This window comes from Canis aureus, chromosome 37, assembly GCF_053574225.1.
Source record: "Canis aureus isolate CA01 chromosome 37, VMU_Caureus_v.1.0, whole genome shotgun sequence".
Classification (NCBI taxonomy): Eukaryota; Metazoa; Chordata; class Mammalia; order Carnivora; family Canidae; genus Canis; species Canis aureus.
The window spans coordinates 15,944,867-15,960,693 of record NC_135647.1 but is presented as its reverse complement, the minus strand read 5'-3'; the positions used below and the strand labels follow the sequence as shown (position 1 = coordinate 15,960,693).

General features: G+C 44.9%; 1 protein-coding gene across 5 annotated transcripts in view; it reads right to left on the bottom strand.

Annotated features, from left to right (window-relative positions):
- The window catches only part of ELOVL2 (ELOVL fatty acid elongase 2), a 62,353-nt gene that overhangs the window by 12,915 nt on the left and 33,611 nt on the right, over positions 1-15,827 (bottom strand). For 2 of the 5 annotated variants that reach the window (XM_077886334.1, XM_077886332.1), the window contains exons 2-3: positions 7,742-7,805; positions 3,197-3,384 (exon numbers count right to left, since the gene is read on the bottom strand). In XM_077886334.1, the coding sequence (XP_077742460.1) occupies positions 3,197-3,384; positions 7,742-7,805 (252 nt within the window). Of the gene's footprint in view, positions 1-3,196; positions 3,385-6,103; positions 6,290-6,498; positions 6,575-7,741; positions 7,806-15,827 lie in introns of those variants that run through there. The other 3 variants (XM_077886331.1, XM_077886333.1, XM_077886336.1) reach the window with 3 other exon arrangements.

The following is a 15,827-nucleotide window of genomic DNA, read 5'->3' as shown; positions in this document are numbered from 1 at the left end:
TTGAATCCACTGTTCCTTGCCCAATGTCCAGCATATACAGGCACTCAATATAGAGAAGAAAATGAGCTTTTAAATTCTTCATGGAAAATTCAGCCCATGAAGTTCTGTCTCTTTCCCGTTATTACTGCAAAAACCTAAATGTAAAGCATAGATTTATAAGGTATGTTTTCCCTTCATCAAATAGCATTTAGGGGAAAATAATTTGAGAAAATTTTTTAACCTTTCCAAGTTCAGTAACATGACGCAAGTAGTCATTTACATTTGCTGAATGAAAAATATCTCTAGCTATGGAAAGAAACCTGCACATCTGACAAGTCTGACAAGGACTTCTGAATATTCGATATTTGTGTATATTGTGAAATGATCACCCTGCTAAGCCCAGTTAACATGTTACATAAGGTATGCAAAAGCCTACTGTTTGTGGCTGCTCATCAGATGTATAAAGGTGTTGAAATACAGAGTAGGGATGGATGGGATGTTAAAACTGAACAATAAAAACAGGTGAACTACTAAAAAAAAATTATATTGTTTAAAACTACCTGACAATTTAAAATTTAAATGGAACTAAGCAGTTGGGGCTCCTAGGTGGCTCAGTTGGTTGAGCAGGCGACTCTGGGTTTCAGTTCAGGTCATGATCTCGGGGTGGTAGGATCGAGCCCCGTGTCCGGCTCTGTGCCCAGGGGGAGACTGCCTGAGATTCTCTCTGCCCCTCCCCTCTGCACTATGAAAGAAGGGAAAGGAAAGAAAGAAAATCCTCCAGTGGCTTGCTATTATACCCAGAGTAAAAGCCCAATCCTTTACAAGGCCATCTACAGATCTGCTACTTTTCCACCTCCTTATGAATCCTTCCCTCCTCTGTCCAGGATGTTCGAGCTGCACCACTTGTTTTTATGGTCTTTGAACACCCCAAGCTTGTTCCTGCCTCAAGGCCTTTACGTTTGCTGCTTCTTCTGCATAAACACACTCTCCAAACCTTCGCATGCTTGGTTTTCATCATTCAGTTTCTGTTCAAATATCACATCCTCGGAGAGGCCTTCCTGCCCTACCACCAGCCCACCACTCACTGTTGCACAAGGGAAAGGCTGTGTTGCAGAATCTAGAATAGAATCTGACACGGTGTAGAAACTCCACACACAGTTGTTGAAAGAACGTTAAAATTTTATCTTCCTGGCCTATGCAAACATCTGAACTGGGCTTAACAAGTTAGCAAGGTTAAATCAACCTACCACTCAACAAGTGCCTATTAAACATGTCCCAAAAGTGTCCAAGACCCTGGAAGAGGAGACTAGGAGGCGATCAACAGTAGTGATTCTGACCCAGAGGAACAGAAGAGTGAGAACAGTGGGTGAGCAATAGATAAGGTTCACAGTAGAAATGAGCTCAGTGCAGGTGTTCTCCCTACAAAGGGGCAGAAACCACTTACTTGTTCAAACACTAACCTAGTGTTGGTCCTTTAACGGTGAATACTATTCACTTTAATATTTATTCAGCACTTCTGTATGTACTAACGCCTGTGTACTAGTCTGTGAGCTTGTCAAGTACAGGAATCTTGTTACTCATCTCTGTATCTCCCTGGTTCATCAGTATAATTCACAGCACCTAGTAGGTACTCACAGAATGTTGGCTGAACAGAATTGATTAATCCTTATAGCTCACTCATGAGTTAAGGAGTTAAGGAGGACAAGTACCGTGTCACCATTTTACAGGTAAGTTGCCTAAGAGAGAGCCTAGTAACTCCTCTCGAATTTCTAGCAAAAGTGAGAGTGACACCTGAATTGAGGTCTTCTGACTTGACTACACCAAAGCTTCCAACAGGTATTAGAGCTTCCGGTGTAGCAGACATTCAGGCTGCCCTTCTGACACAGGTGCTGCTTCTGAAAACAATCCAAGGAAGACCATCTTTCCTTGTGTTTCTTCAGAGACTCTTACCCTGTCAACTGCTATCTTACAAGCCTATCTAGTAAACGAAAATTTACCTACTTGAAAATTTAAATAGAAATTTTCCTTTCAGGAGCACCTGGGTGGCAGTCAGTTAAGCATCTGCCTTTGGCTCAGGTCATGATCCCAGGGTCCTGGGACTGAGCCCTGCATGGGGCTCCCCACTCAGCGAGGAGTGTGCTTCTCCCACTCCCTCTGCCCTTCCCCATCGCTTGTGCTTGTGCACATGCTCTGTCTCAATAATGTAAGTCTTAAAAATAAAAAAAGAAATTCCCCTTTCAGAGTCAGGTAAATTAGAAGAACCAATGTGACAAGATTGTAGAGTGACATTCCTGACCCTAGATTCCCTTGCCTGTACTCTAATCATGGGGTTGTAGGCATAAGTTTCAGAAGTCATGCAAAGTAATGGTTATTAACCATTCTCAGAATGGTTATCCTATGATAACAATGCACAGATCAAACTCTGTGAGAGGATTTGTATTTTAGAAAGGATTTATTTTCTTCTAGAATTCGAGGACCAGGAAGGCCACTATACTTGTGCCATCGTCAGACATTTATAATGCACATGACTTTGCCCTAATTGTTCCCTCAGGTTTTGTCCTGTTTTGTCTTCCCTCCCCCTGAGGCTGCTCAATGGAGCAGGTTTATTTGGCACTTTCTGATTTTCCTCTGTAGTGGACTGGAACAGCCTCTGGTTGTACAGGCAGGGCAATTGTTACTTGTTCTTTTTCTTGTAGAATAACTTGGGTTTGGCACGTTACAAAGGAATGGGTGATGCGTGACGTAATGGGGGCAGCAGGAGCTGTGGGCAGGAAAGTCAGCCTGGGGCCAATGGTCACAGGGGCCTAGAGATGCAAGCAGAAGTCCTGAAGGGATGATGTATTTCAGACTAACTGCATTTCATATTTAAGTTAACTTAAAAACTACTCTGTAATTCAAGAGCTAGCTCTTCTCAGGCCATCACGCATCTTTTCCCAGCCTCAGTAGCACTCTGTAAAAGGACAAAATCAGAACATCTGGGCTTTAAAGGCCTATCAGGTCTAAATACTGATTTTAAATTACGGTGAAAGACAGAGGACTAAAGACTAAGGACTAAATATGAGAAATATTCCAGTTAGAGGCAAAGACTTCCAAGACTTTTGGAAGGAATAACAGCAAACACTGGAACGGTTGTTGAGATCATCAGGAATGCAGCCTTGGGCAGCTCCAGCAGGCCAGCTCTACACGCCAGGGCCACCCCCTCACTGGAAACACTTACCTCTGCCAGCATGTATAGGGAGAGAAGTGTGATCCCGAGATTGTACAAGGTGAGGATGCCCCTGAGGGAGAGAGCATGTCTGTTCTTCATGTATTTGTTACCCAGCCATATGGAAAGCAGATACAGGACAGTGAGAAAGAAGGTAGGAAGGTAAGAGTCCAACATGAACCATCCTCTGACTCGAGAATCTGAAAAGAAACACAGTGAGAATCCTGAAGAATAGCGCTTTGGTTTAGTTATAAAATCTTATCACATATATTTAAAACTTTTTTTTTTTTTTTTTTTTACTGAGTATACCTGATACAACATATGAGTTTCAGGGGTACGACATGATCCAATATTTGAAAATACACTGCAAAACGATCACCATGAAAAGTCTAGTTACTATCCATCACCTTGGTTACAAAAATTCTTTTCTTGTGATGAGAACTCTTTAAGACCCACTGTCACGTATATTTTCTTTGTACATACCCAATACAACCAGCAGCAGTACGACACAGCATTCACTAAGCTGGATATGGATTATGGTTCAGAAGAACCACCCCGTGGGGTGGGAGTAGTTAAGGAAGGTGTCATGGAGCAAACAGGGCTTAGGACATGGAGTGACAGGGACAAGTAATGAAGGTGGGAAGTTCCAGCATCTTCTTTGGAACACTTACTATGTTAATTTACCCTAACTCAATAAATAGGAAGGACTACTAGGCCATTTTGTGGGTGAAAACCGGCTCAGAAAGCTACAGTAATGTGCCAAGGGCACGCAGGAGACTTGCTGCTTCCTTCTGGGAAGTCTGGAGCAGGCAGGAGAGAAGGGGTATGGACAGTGTATACCACATCATAAAACCCTCACTCCCAGAGCTCGCCGAGGACCCTATGTAGTGAACCAGGCGGGGTTTCAAGTTCAGCTGAGCCAGAGCAGTGGGACCGCACAACAAGCAGGGGAAGCTCAAGACCGCAAACCAAAACCTCGGAGCTGATGATTCAGGCATGAGGGCAGGAAATACAACTGAGGACTGAAACCCGACCATGGACTAGAAGTATAAACAGCCGGGAGGCAAGAACCAAGATATGCCAAAAGTTCCTTGCCCTGGAGAGTGAAAATGTAAAAATCTAAATAAAACACACATAATAGATAAAATAATTAGTAATACCTGAAAAGAACTGTAGGCCCAAAATGATTTTTACTTCTCTATTCTGCCCTTTTTTGTTGTTTACATAAAGAAAATAATTTGGCCCACGATCACAAAAAATGGCCTGCTGCTTTTAATCTCTGTAAATAGAGTTGGAAGGAGCTGGTTTCTCCAGCATATCACGCCCTTTCCTTCCTGTCCCTCTTTCTGCTCCACTCTACCTACCCCACACACCCCGGCCCCCCTTACTCCACCCCACCCGGCAGACAGTACCGAGGAAAGTGCCTTCTCAGGCTGTAACTGTCCCATCATGTATTCTGCAAACCCCTCCAGTTTTGACAGAGATAACAAGGTAGGAAAGGAGCTCTTCTCAGCATCCACGGGGCTAACAGAGCTTACTTATCTTTCATTCTGGAAAATCACGAGTCCTAACAGTCTGTGCTATGTGCCACTTCCTAATGTCCACCTCCGTATCTAAATCCTATGCGGCCTCTAACAACCCGATAAATGTCCTGACCTTTTTTTTTTTTTTTTTAAAAAAAGATGTTTATTTATTCATGAAAGACGGAGAGAAAGAGAGAGAGAGGTAGAGACATAGGCAGAGGGAGAAGCAGGCTCCCTGCAGGAGCCCAATGCGGGACTCGATCCTAGATCCTGGGATCACGTGCCCTGAGCCAAAGGCAGACACTCAACCACTGAGCCACCCAGGCGCCCCGTGTCCTGCCTTTTGAAGCGAGCCGTTCGTTTCCTACTCTTCTTTCATAATTACAGCTCCTTGTCTGCGTAACAATTCTCATTTAAAATTACAGTATTATTATGCCTGGAAAAGTGTTATTACGACGAACATATACTGAGCACGTGTTCTGTACATGTATTCACTACTTAATTCTCAAAGCAATCTAATTATATAGGTGATATTTCTAACAGTTTTATTGAGGTATAACATATGCCTGCACATGTCTAATGTGTGAAATCTGATGTGTCTGGACTTAAGCAAACATCATGATGCCACCACCACACAGACCTATCCACCACATACACACTGGGGATAGTGTTATTCCCAGTTAATGTCTGAGAAAAATCGCACAGAATTTTAAAAAGTTAAATAATTGCCCTCAACTGCTACCTTACCTCCTGGTACAGTGTTATGGATTGAACTGCGTTCCCCAAAAGATAAGTTCAAGTCCTTATCTGCGTGACTACGACCTTATTTGGAAATAGGGTCTTTGCAGGTATGGCCAAGTTAAGGTGAGGTCACGCCGGATCAGGAGGGCTCTAGCCCAGTGACTGGCGTCCTATGTAAGGAGGGGAGATTTAGACACAGGCACACGGGAGGAGAAGCCATGTGAAGACAAGGCAGAGACTGAGGAGATGGCTCTTGAGGCCAAACAAGGCCAAAGATTTCTGACACCAGGAAAGCTAGGAGGGAGGCTGGGAACAGACTGTGCCCTGGAACCTCAGAGGGAGCGCGGCGCTGCCAACACCCTGAGGTCACACTCGTCTCCTCCAGAGCTGAGACAGAATAAATCACTGTTGTCTTCAGCCACGCGGCTTGCGGTGCTTTGCTACGACGCCCAGAAGGCCGGTGCCCACGGTCCGGCTCTTGGTGCCTCGGGGGGCAGCTTGCCCGCCCTGCCCTGCCCTGCCCTGCCCTCCGGGCGGCCTGACCCCAGGGCCTGCTCTGCAGGGCGGCCCGGGCCTACTGCGCTGCCTGCTATACGCCCACTGGGTTCCACGTCGCCAGAGATTTCGAGGGGGATAATAGCACCTCATACGGCACCTGAAGTCTCTGTCTTTTTGGTCCTAGTCCTGTAAATGTCTGCCACATTTGTCAAGGAGGAAAAATAAGTGTCCCCACCACTAGAGAGGAACAGACGTGTGTAGGAAGACTCCTCCTCTTCGGCATGTAGGTGTTCGTGCGTCACCTGTGTCCGGTATTTGCCCAAGAACAATATCCCTTGATGACCTGCGGGAGCGTAAACGCAGAAGAGACTGGGCCCCCCCCGCCCCCGGAGCCAACGAGGCGGCCTTCACCGAGCCTCCCCCTGTAGGCAGGGGCGCGGGGCGCAGGAGGGCCCAGGGGCTGGCCTCGCCGTCGCTGGGGGGCGCCCGGCCGGGACGTCGACCTTCAACCCGCCCCCCCCCCCCCCCGCAACCCCCTCAGGACGCGAGAACCTCCTGTAAGAGGCCGGAGCGGAGGAAACGACTGAAACACCTGCCCTGACGGCACCACCATCCGCGTGACTGCAGATCTCAGCGGGCGCAGGCTGCGCGGCCGGGTCGGAGGACGCCTCGCTGCCTCAGCGCCCCGCAGGGCGCCCCCCCACCCCCCGCCGAGCCCCGCCCCCCCCCACCGAGCCCCCCGCCGAGCGCCGCAGGCCGGGCCAGCGCTGTGCCCCGCCCCCCACCCTTCCCCGCCATGAGGCGGAGGCGGAGGCCGCGGTGGGTCGCAGGGTCCCGAGGCGCAGAGGCCGGGGGCGCGCACGGAGATGAAGTGAGGTGTGGGGGGGGCGGGAACTGTGAATTTTCTTTGAGGTCTGTGTAGAGGCGCCCGTTGGCTCCGCGGAGCAAGTGACCCTGGACCTCGGGGTTGGGAGTTCGAGCCTCACGGGGGACGCAGAGATTACTTAAAAACAAAATCTTTTAAAAATAGTGAGCTGGATGCAATCACGCAGGGTCATCAGGTGAAGCCTACACACGGTCATTCATGTAGGGCGGTTTCTAAGGCCTTTGCAGAGGCTGTAGGGGCCTCAGTTCTCTCTACGAGGAGAGGAGAAAACCTCGTTTCCTTCCACCCCCTGCCCGACAGGCAACCACCGAGTTCCCAGTGTGCGCACCCGCAGGGCTCAACTGAAACAAAACACGTTTGGGAAAAGCTCATTTATTTGCAAGCTGTGCCGGGAGACCTCGAAGCCGGCGGAACCGCGGAGAAACGCGGGAAGGGCTGTGGACGCCAGAGCGCAGGCGCGCTGGGAGCTGGGGGGGGGGGGGGGGGCAGGGGAGGACGCAAGTGCGCAGGCGCCCCAGCCACCGTCGCAGCAAAGCGGGCGCATGGCGGACAAGCGAGCAGCGATGGCAGGTGACTGCGCATGCGTGACGGGAGGCACGTGGGCAGAGCACAGAGAAAGGCACGTGACTGCGCATGCGTGGACGGGGAGGCGCGTGGGCCGAGCACAGAGAGAAAGGCGCGCGGGCAGCGGGGGAGCAGCAGCAGAGCCGCCCCGCGTTCCCAGCCGGAGACTCCAGAGCTGGGCCCTGCACTGTGCTCGGGCCCTGCCTGCGGCTCCTGGGATGTCCTGGGAGAAGGGCCGCGGAGGCGAGGGAGGTCCAGCCTCCGAAGGCTGACACCCTGTTTTCAAGACAGGACAAGGGAGGAAACCCTCTTGCCCGGCACGAAGTTCTCAAGCAGCTCACTCACCTCGAGGTCCAAACATATTGTCCAAAAAAGCATTGATTTCATCGTCAAAGGCCTTTAGATGCTCCTGCAGAGATAAAGAAAAAAATGACTTAAGGGGTACTTTTGGGGAACTCTCAAAACCGACCACTACCAACAGAACGGCTGCCGGGATCTGCCGGTCCTAGCCCCGGGGCTTTGAGCCGCAGACTGCAGGAAAACGGAGCAGTTAATGCAGCCCTCACGAACTTGCGTGGATTTGGAAGGAAACCATTCCTCCTTCCCTTCCTTGGGCAACAGGAGTCCTGGAAAACAGGCTTGTACATTTGAACGTCCAAGAGTTACTGGCCTTAATTTCATTTCCCTCTAAAATGCTTAGAGGCATAGGCTCTCCCATAAGCAGCTTCTATTGTTGCAATGAACAGAAGTCGCGGGCAAGCAACAGGATCTATACCTGCAGGATGTAATGTAATTGTTCAATGAAAATTCAGCTCAGTTGTGTTTCACAAAGCTGAATCTAAAGCTTTGAAGGGGACTTCTTTTTTGAATGAAATCAAGCACTATAGTTCTTTTAAACAACCTTCATATTTTGTTTTCAAAATGTTTTCTATACATATGCATTTAACAGCACAGTAAGCAGAGTCACTAGGGTACATCAGATTATTACTGCTACTTTAACTGAATTGGGGTTGAGGTGGAATTTCTGCTAAGAATCTTATGGTTGCTAAATTGGCCACAGGCTCTTGGTTTAGCTCCTGTTCTTGCTAAACAAGGTGTACTATTATACTGCTTAGAATACCTGCTAAGGTGTTCCCTACTCCTGCTACAACGGTCTAGAGCACCTCCTCAAGCAAAGGGGAAAAGCAAAGCAACCCTCAATATTTCTAAGGGAAGGGACCTTTGATGAGAATTTCTGGGGCCAGTGGATTGGTGAATAGAGCGTGACAGCCCTTGGGACATTCCTCTAGACCATTCATTCTCTATAATCAATAGCTGAAGTGCAGTTAAAGCATCTCATTCTCAAAGTATAAGTGCCAAAGAGAATTAACTTACTGGCATCTGAAAAGATCTATACTTTTGGTGACTGGCACCTACCATTTACACCTATTTCTTATTTGTGACTTTGATCCTGAGAAAATTTTAGGGAATCTTAGGTCTTTGGGGACTTTAGGAAGCTTGGAAGACAGGATGCGGAGTAGTGGCTGACATCTGTTAGCACCTATACCTGGCCATGTATTAGGCCCTTAGTAGCTCTATAAAAAGTATCTGGGCTAAAACAAGCTTGGAAGTTTTTACACAGTCTTTCGGCTTCCTTGAAGGACATCTTGGGAAACCTCTAGACTTGAGAAGGTTCACCTACCGCACATCTCAGTGTGACTCAGTAAGATTTATGTTGCCATTAGAAAAGAGCAGACCTGTCCTGAAGCCTCTCATTCTAGAGCAAAGAATGTTGACCTCAGTGATGAACCCACCCTCCTAACAAATACCAGTGAAATCTTCCTTTCATTGCCACATCCACCCACACATGTTTAAACTTTTTCAGTCTGTTTGCTATGGTCAAAATCCATTTTCTCACATCTGTAGGTCTAAGAACACTCTAAAGGTCACAAAGCTTGTATTCGTTCTATAATGTTGTAGAAATTTAGTCACAGTGAAGACCAGAAATAAAAGAAAAGAGAGGGGAAGATATGGAGAGACAGCAGAGTGGAAAAAAATGAATAACAAAGGGCATTCCACACCATTACCTGGATAACAAAACCAGATGACGCTACAAAAAAACAAAACAACAACAACTAAAATCCCTGCAGGCCAATAGCTCTGATGAACATAGACACAAAAATCCTCAACAAAATATTAGCAACCAATTCCAACAACACATTAAAAGGATCATTTACTACAAACAAGTGGAATTTATTCCAGAGATGCAACAGTGGTTTGATATTTGCAAATCAATCTGATACATCACATTAACAAGAGGAAGAATAAAAACCATATGATCATCTCACTAGATTCTGATAAAGCATTTGATAAAATGCAACATCCATTCATGATGAAAACTCTCAACCAAGTGGGTTTAGAGGACCCATACCTCAACATAATAAAGGCCATATTGGAAAAACCCACTAGGAGCTAACAGTATACTTGATAGTGAAAAGCTGAATGCTTTTCCTCTAAGCTCAAGAACAAGACAAAGAGGTGCACTCTCAGGACACTTATTCATTGTGGTACTGTGAAGTTGTAGCTGCAGGAACCCGACAAGAAAAAGGAGTAAAAGGCAACCAAATTGGTAAGAAAAAAGTAAAACTGTCATTATTTGCAGATGACATGATGCTATAGATAGGAAATCCTAGGACTCCACCAAAATCCCTTAAAATGGATAAATAAATCAGTAAAGTCACAAAATACAAAATTAATACACATAAATCTGTTGCATTTCTATACGCTAGTGAAGTAGCAGAAAAAGAAATTTAAAAAACACTCCAATTTACAGTTGTTCCAAAAAGAATAAACTATCTGGAAATAAATTTAACCAAGGAGATGAAAGACTTAAACACTGCAAACTATAAGACACTGAAGAAAGAAATTGAACATGACACAAACAAATGGAAAGATAGACCATGCTCATGCACTAGGAGAATATTGCTAAAATGTCCATTCTACCCAGAGCAATCTATAGATTCAATGCAGTTACTATGCAAAATACCAGTTGTGTTTTTCACAGAAATAGAGTAATACTGAAATTTGTATGGAACCACAAAAGACCTTAAGAACAAAGTTAGAGGTACCACAGTTTCAAATTTCAAGACATACCACAAAGCTATAGTAATCAAAACAGTATGGTACTAGCTTAAAAAAACAAACACAGAGATCAACAGAACAGAATAAAGCCTAGAAATAAACCCAAACCTATACGGTCAATCTATGACAAAAGAGGCAAGAATGTACAATGGGAGAAGACAGTCTTTTCAATAAAGGCTGCTAGAGAAATTGGACAGCTATATGTGTCCGGTAAAAGTGGACCACATTCTTACACCATACACAAAACTAAACTCAAAATGGATTAAAGACCTAAATATGAGACCTGAAATCATAAAATGCGTAGAAGAAAACATAGGCAGTAATCTCTTGGGCATTGCCCTTAGCAATATGTTTTTGGATCTGTCTCCTCAGGCAAGGGAGACAAAAGCAAAAATAAACTACTGGGACTATACCAAAATAAGATTTTGCATAGCAAAAGAGAAACCAACAAAACAAAAAGACAATCTACTGAATGGGAGAAGGTATGTTCAAATAATCTATCTGGTAAGGAGGTAATATCCAAAATATATAAAAAACACATACAATGCCACACCCCAAAACAAATACTCTAATTTAAAAATAGGCAGACTATGTGAATAGACATTATTCCAAAGAAGACATACAGATGGCCAAAAGACACATGAAAAGATGCTCAACATCACTAACTGTCAGGGGAAACCAACTGAAAACACAAGGAAGATTATCACCTCAAACCTGTCAGAATGGCTACTATCAAAAAGACAAGAATTAAGTGTTGGTAAGGATGTGGAGAAACGGGAACCCTCACGCACTGCTGGTGGGGAAATTGAACTGGTGCAACCGTTGTAAAGGACAGTATGGAGGTTTCCCCCAAAGTTAAAACTGAAATACCGTATGACCCAGTAATCCCATTACTCAGCATTTACCCAAAGAAAACCAAAACACTAGTTTGAAAAATTACGTGCACCCCTATGTTTACTGCGCCAGTATTTACAATACCCAAGATATGGAAGCAACCCAAGTATTCATCAATATATGAATGGTTAAAGAAGATGTGGTGTATATATGCGATGGAATATCATTCAGCCATAAAAAAGAGACATCTTGCCATCAGTGACAATACTGATGGACCTAGAGGGTATTATGCTGAATCTGACAAAGAAAAACAAATACCATATGGTTGCACTTATACGTGGAATCTAAAACACAAAACAAAACAAAAAAAGGACTCTTAGATACAGAGAACAAACTGGTAGTTGCAGAGGGGAGGCAGGGGGAGGACAGGTGAAATATATAGGATTAAGAGGAACAAATTTCCAGTTATAAAAAAGTCACGGGGATAAAAAGTGCAGCATAAGGGATACAGTCAACAACACTGTAATAACGTCGTATGGTGACAGATAGTGACTACATTTATCATGGTGAGCAATGTATAGAATTGAATCAATATATTGTACATGTGAAATTAATATAATGTATCTAAATCATACTTCAATAAATAAAAATAGAAGGGATATCCCAGTTTTTTAGACATTAACATATTGATTCATTAACTAATTATCTGAACATTACTATGTGCCAGCACCATGTTAGATGCTGAAATATGAAGTCAAATGAGACATGGTACTCATCTTTACAGGAAAAGTACATCAATAATTACAATATTAATGTCTTAAAGACAAGAGAAGCTGCAGGTATGTACTGTAAGAACATAGAGGAGGAAAATATTCAGCCATAAAAAGGAAGGAAATCTTGTCATTTCCGGCAACATTGATGGACCCTGAAGGCATCATGCTAAGTGAAATAAGACAGAGAAAGACAAGAGATGATCTCACTTATATGTGGAATCTAAAACACCAGAAACCAAAGTCCTAAATTCATGGATACAAAGAACAGATTGGTGGTTACCACAGGCAGCAGTGTGGGGGTGGGCAAAGTGGGCACAAAGTTCCATGTAAAATTAATAAATCATAGGGACATAAATCTATAGCATGACTACAATATTGTACTGTGTATGTGAAAGTCACTAAGAAAAATTTTAAAAGTTCTCATCACAAAAAATTGTAACTATGTATGTTAATCAGATTTATTGTGATCATTTTGCAATATATATGTTAGTACTGAATTACTATGTCGTACCCCTGAAATGAACAAAAGTACGCAGATGTAGGAAATCAAATATAGGTCTCTTAAAAAGAGAAGCCTTCCAGGAAGAGATGCTGCTGTTGCTGAGTTCTGAGAGGCTCTAGGACACCTTCTAGATGGAGAAGGGAAGAAAAAGCATTTCAGGAAGAAGAATCAGCAGGTGCAAATAGACTGAGACAGGACTCACTTGGGAAATGCTTACGCCCAGGGTCTCTACTGACCCATGTAACAGAAGGAAATAAAACTAATACTGGGAAAATCAGAAACCTGAATAAAAATGAACTCTTTATTTCTAGGTTATTTAATACAGTTAGTAAGGATGCAATCTAAAATGACAATGATAAGATAATGAGAGGCGATTAGAAGAACAAATGAAAATTTATTCCGGATTAGTAAAACACAAGGGTTGAGTACAGAGGTTGGGGCTCATCAGTCAGCTAAGGATGAACACCTGGCACGGCGTGGGAGTGTGCAGCCGCACGCTAGGTTCTATGGCACAAGCGCGCTGGGTGGTTTCCTAAGACGTCTGAACACGGTAACCCAGGAGCTAAGAAAAATCAACAAAAAGTGACATGCAGCACTTCAGTCACTCAGCCTACACTAACAGCCATTATGTACTGACACTTTTGTCAGACACAGGAGGACAAAAAGGACATAGTGGTCGACTCTGAAGCTCACAAATTGTGAAAGTGGGAGACACCAAGAAAGGCAAACAGCAAATGACGGAGGCGGAGGGGGAGGAGGAGGAGGAGGAGGAGACATGCAGAACTGCCACAATAATGGAAGCCCCTGCAGGCGTGAGGATTTATGGCACGTTTTTAAAAGATGGTTATTTGGGGGGGTGCCTGGGTGGCTCAGTTGGTTAAGCCTCTGCCTTCAGCTTAGGTCATGATCCCAGGGTCCTTGGATCGAGTCCTGCATCAGGCTCCCTGGTCAGTGGGGAGTCTATCTCTCCCTCTCCCTCCACTCATGTTTTCTCTCCCTCTTTCAAGTAAAAAAAAAAAAAAAAAAAATCTTATTTGGACAGATTAGAAGAGAGGGGGACAGTACTGCCCTTATACCTAGGAAGAGGAATGCTGTCCTGAACTCCATACTTTCGAGGGCCCCACACTGGCCATCCCTAGGCCATGCCCCTCTACACAGGAAACCCGATGAGCCAAGGAAGATGCCCACCCCTGGCCATGGTGTCCCCTCCAGCCTATGTTCCAGGTTCCCCAGGCCAACAATTTTCTACCAAACAATTCTCCAACCCCACTTCTAGAACAACTCCAGGGATTTCCTCCTGCCCACATAGTAAAGCCATGTTCCAAGACTTTATTTTATTAATATACAGGTGACACACAATGCTACATTAGTTTCAGGCACACGACATAGGGATCTGACAACTCAATAGGCTAGGCTAGGCTCGCCACGAGTGTAGCTACCATCCCTCACCAACCACCACCATGACGATATCACTGACTATATTCCCCATGTGGTATCTTTCAACCCAATTATTTATTCATTCCATAACTGGAAGCCTGTATCTCCTACTCCCCATCATCCATTTTGCCCAACGCCCACCCACCTCCCCTCAGTTTGTTCTCTGTGAGCCTGTTTCTGCTTTTTTGTTTTGTTTTTTAAATTCTACATCTAAGTGAAATCATATGGGCTTTATCTTTCTCTGCCACACTTCTTTCACTTAGGAATACCCTTTAGGTCCATTCATGTTGTCACAAATGGCAAGATCTCATTTTTTATGGCTGAACAGTATTCCACTGTAGATATGGCACATCTTCTTTACCCATTCATTTACTGATGGACACTTGGGTTGCTTCCATATCTTGGCTGTTGTTAATAGTGGTGCAACAAGCAGAGGGGTGCATATATCTTTTCAAATTAGTGCCTTTTTTGTTTTCTTTGGGTAAATACCCAGTGGAATGTTCCGTGACTTTAAATTTAATTTATGGCTGCGTATAACAATGGCTGAAGCATGGAAAGATTAGAAGTTGAGATTTAATTGTGTATCCCTTCTTGCTTACCAAGCCACAAAGAATGTAAAATGATGCAACCACATTGAAAAACAGTTTAGTGGTTTGGCAAAAACATCAACATTCACCTACCACATGATCCAGCATACTACTTCTAGGTATATTTACCCAAGGAAAACATAAAGCATATAACCTTGCAAAGACCTGGACACAAATATTCATGGCAGCTTAATTTTTAATAACTAAGGAGCGGAAACCTCCCAAATGTCCCAACAGGTGAATGGATAAGTCGTGGCGTATCTATACAAGGAAATACTACCGAGCAAAATAAAAGAACTATTGATGCACATAGAGTACGGATGGATCTCAAAGTTACAATGCTGCATTAAAGAGGCTAGACAGAGACACAGAAAGAGAGAGAACATACTGTTTCCCTTTGCATGAAATTCTAGGAAATATAAATATATATGTGACAAGAAAGCAAATGAGTGGTTGCTTGGGGACTAGAGGGTAAAACTAGAAAGAATATCCTTCAAAAATGAAGGTGAAGTAAGGACATTTTCATATGATGTGTGAGAGAATTTGTAGCGGGCACAACTGCACTACAGTGCAGTTGCTCAAGATGTTCTTGGTGCCAAAGGGAAATGATTCCATATGGAAAGGATTTACAGAAAAGAATCAAGAGCACCAGAAATAGATGTATCTACCGGAAGAGCCAGCACTCAGAGCAAGCTAGCCACCACCCATCGCGCGACATGCACCGTACCTGCCACCATCACCCCTCACGCCATGTGTAGCCCTACCCGCAGGAGCGACCACCACTTGGAGGCCGTGGGGCCCATCTGAGGCAAACCCACTGGGCTCACTCCTTACACAAAGTGGAGATGGTCTTCCTGGCTACGTGCCACGCACCTGGCAGTGCTGGGGGACAGGCTGGCCCCGCACTCCTGCCTCAGCCACCCTTTTCTGAGACTACTTGGGAACAGGAGAGGCATGAAAAGCACACCTCCTTTCCTGCCAGCACAGTGCTCACCGGGACTCCCACCCCTTCCTCTTCCCCCTCCCTCCCACTCCACATGCCCCACCGGCATGCCTTGGCTCCCTCCTCCTTCACACTCCTGTCTTTACTGACGCTTCAGGCCTTTTGTTTTAGCGTCTATCACGCATGGCCGTTATCTTGTCTGACGCGGCGCTTCAAGATCCTGGTGTCTGTCCTA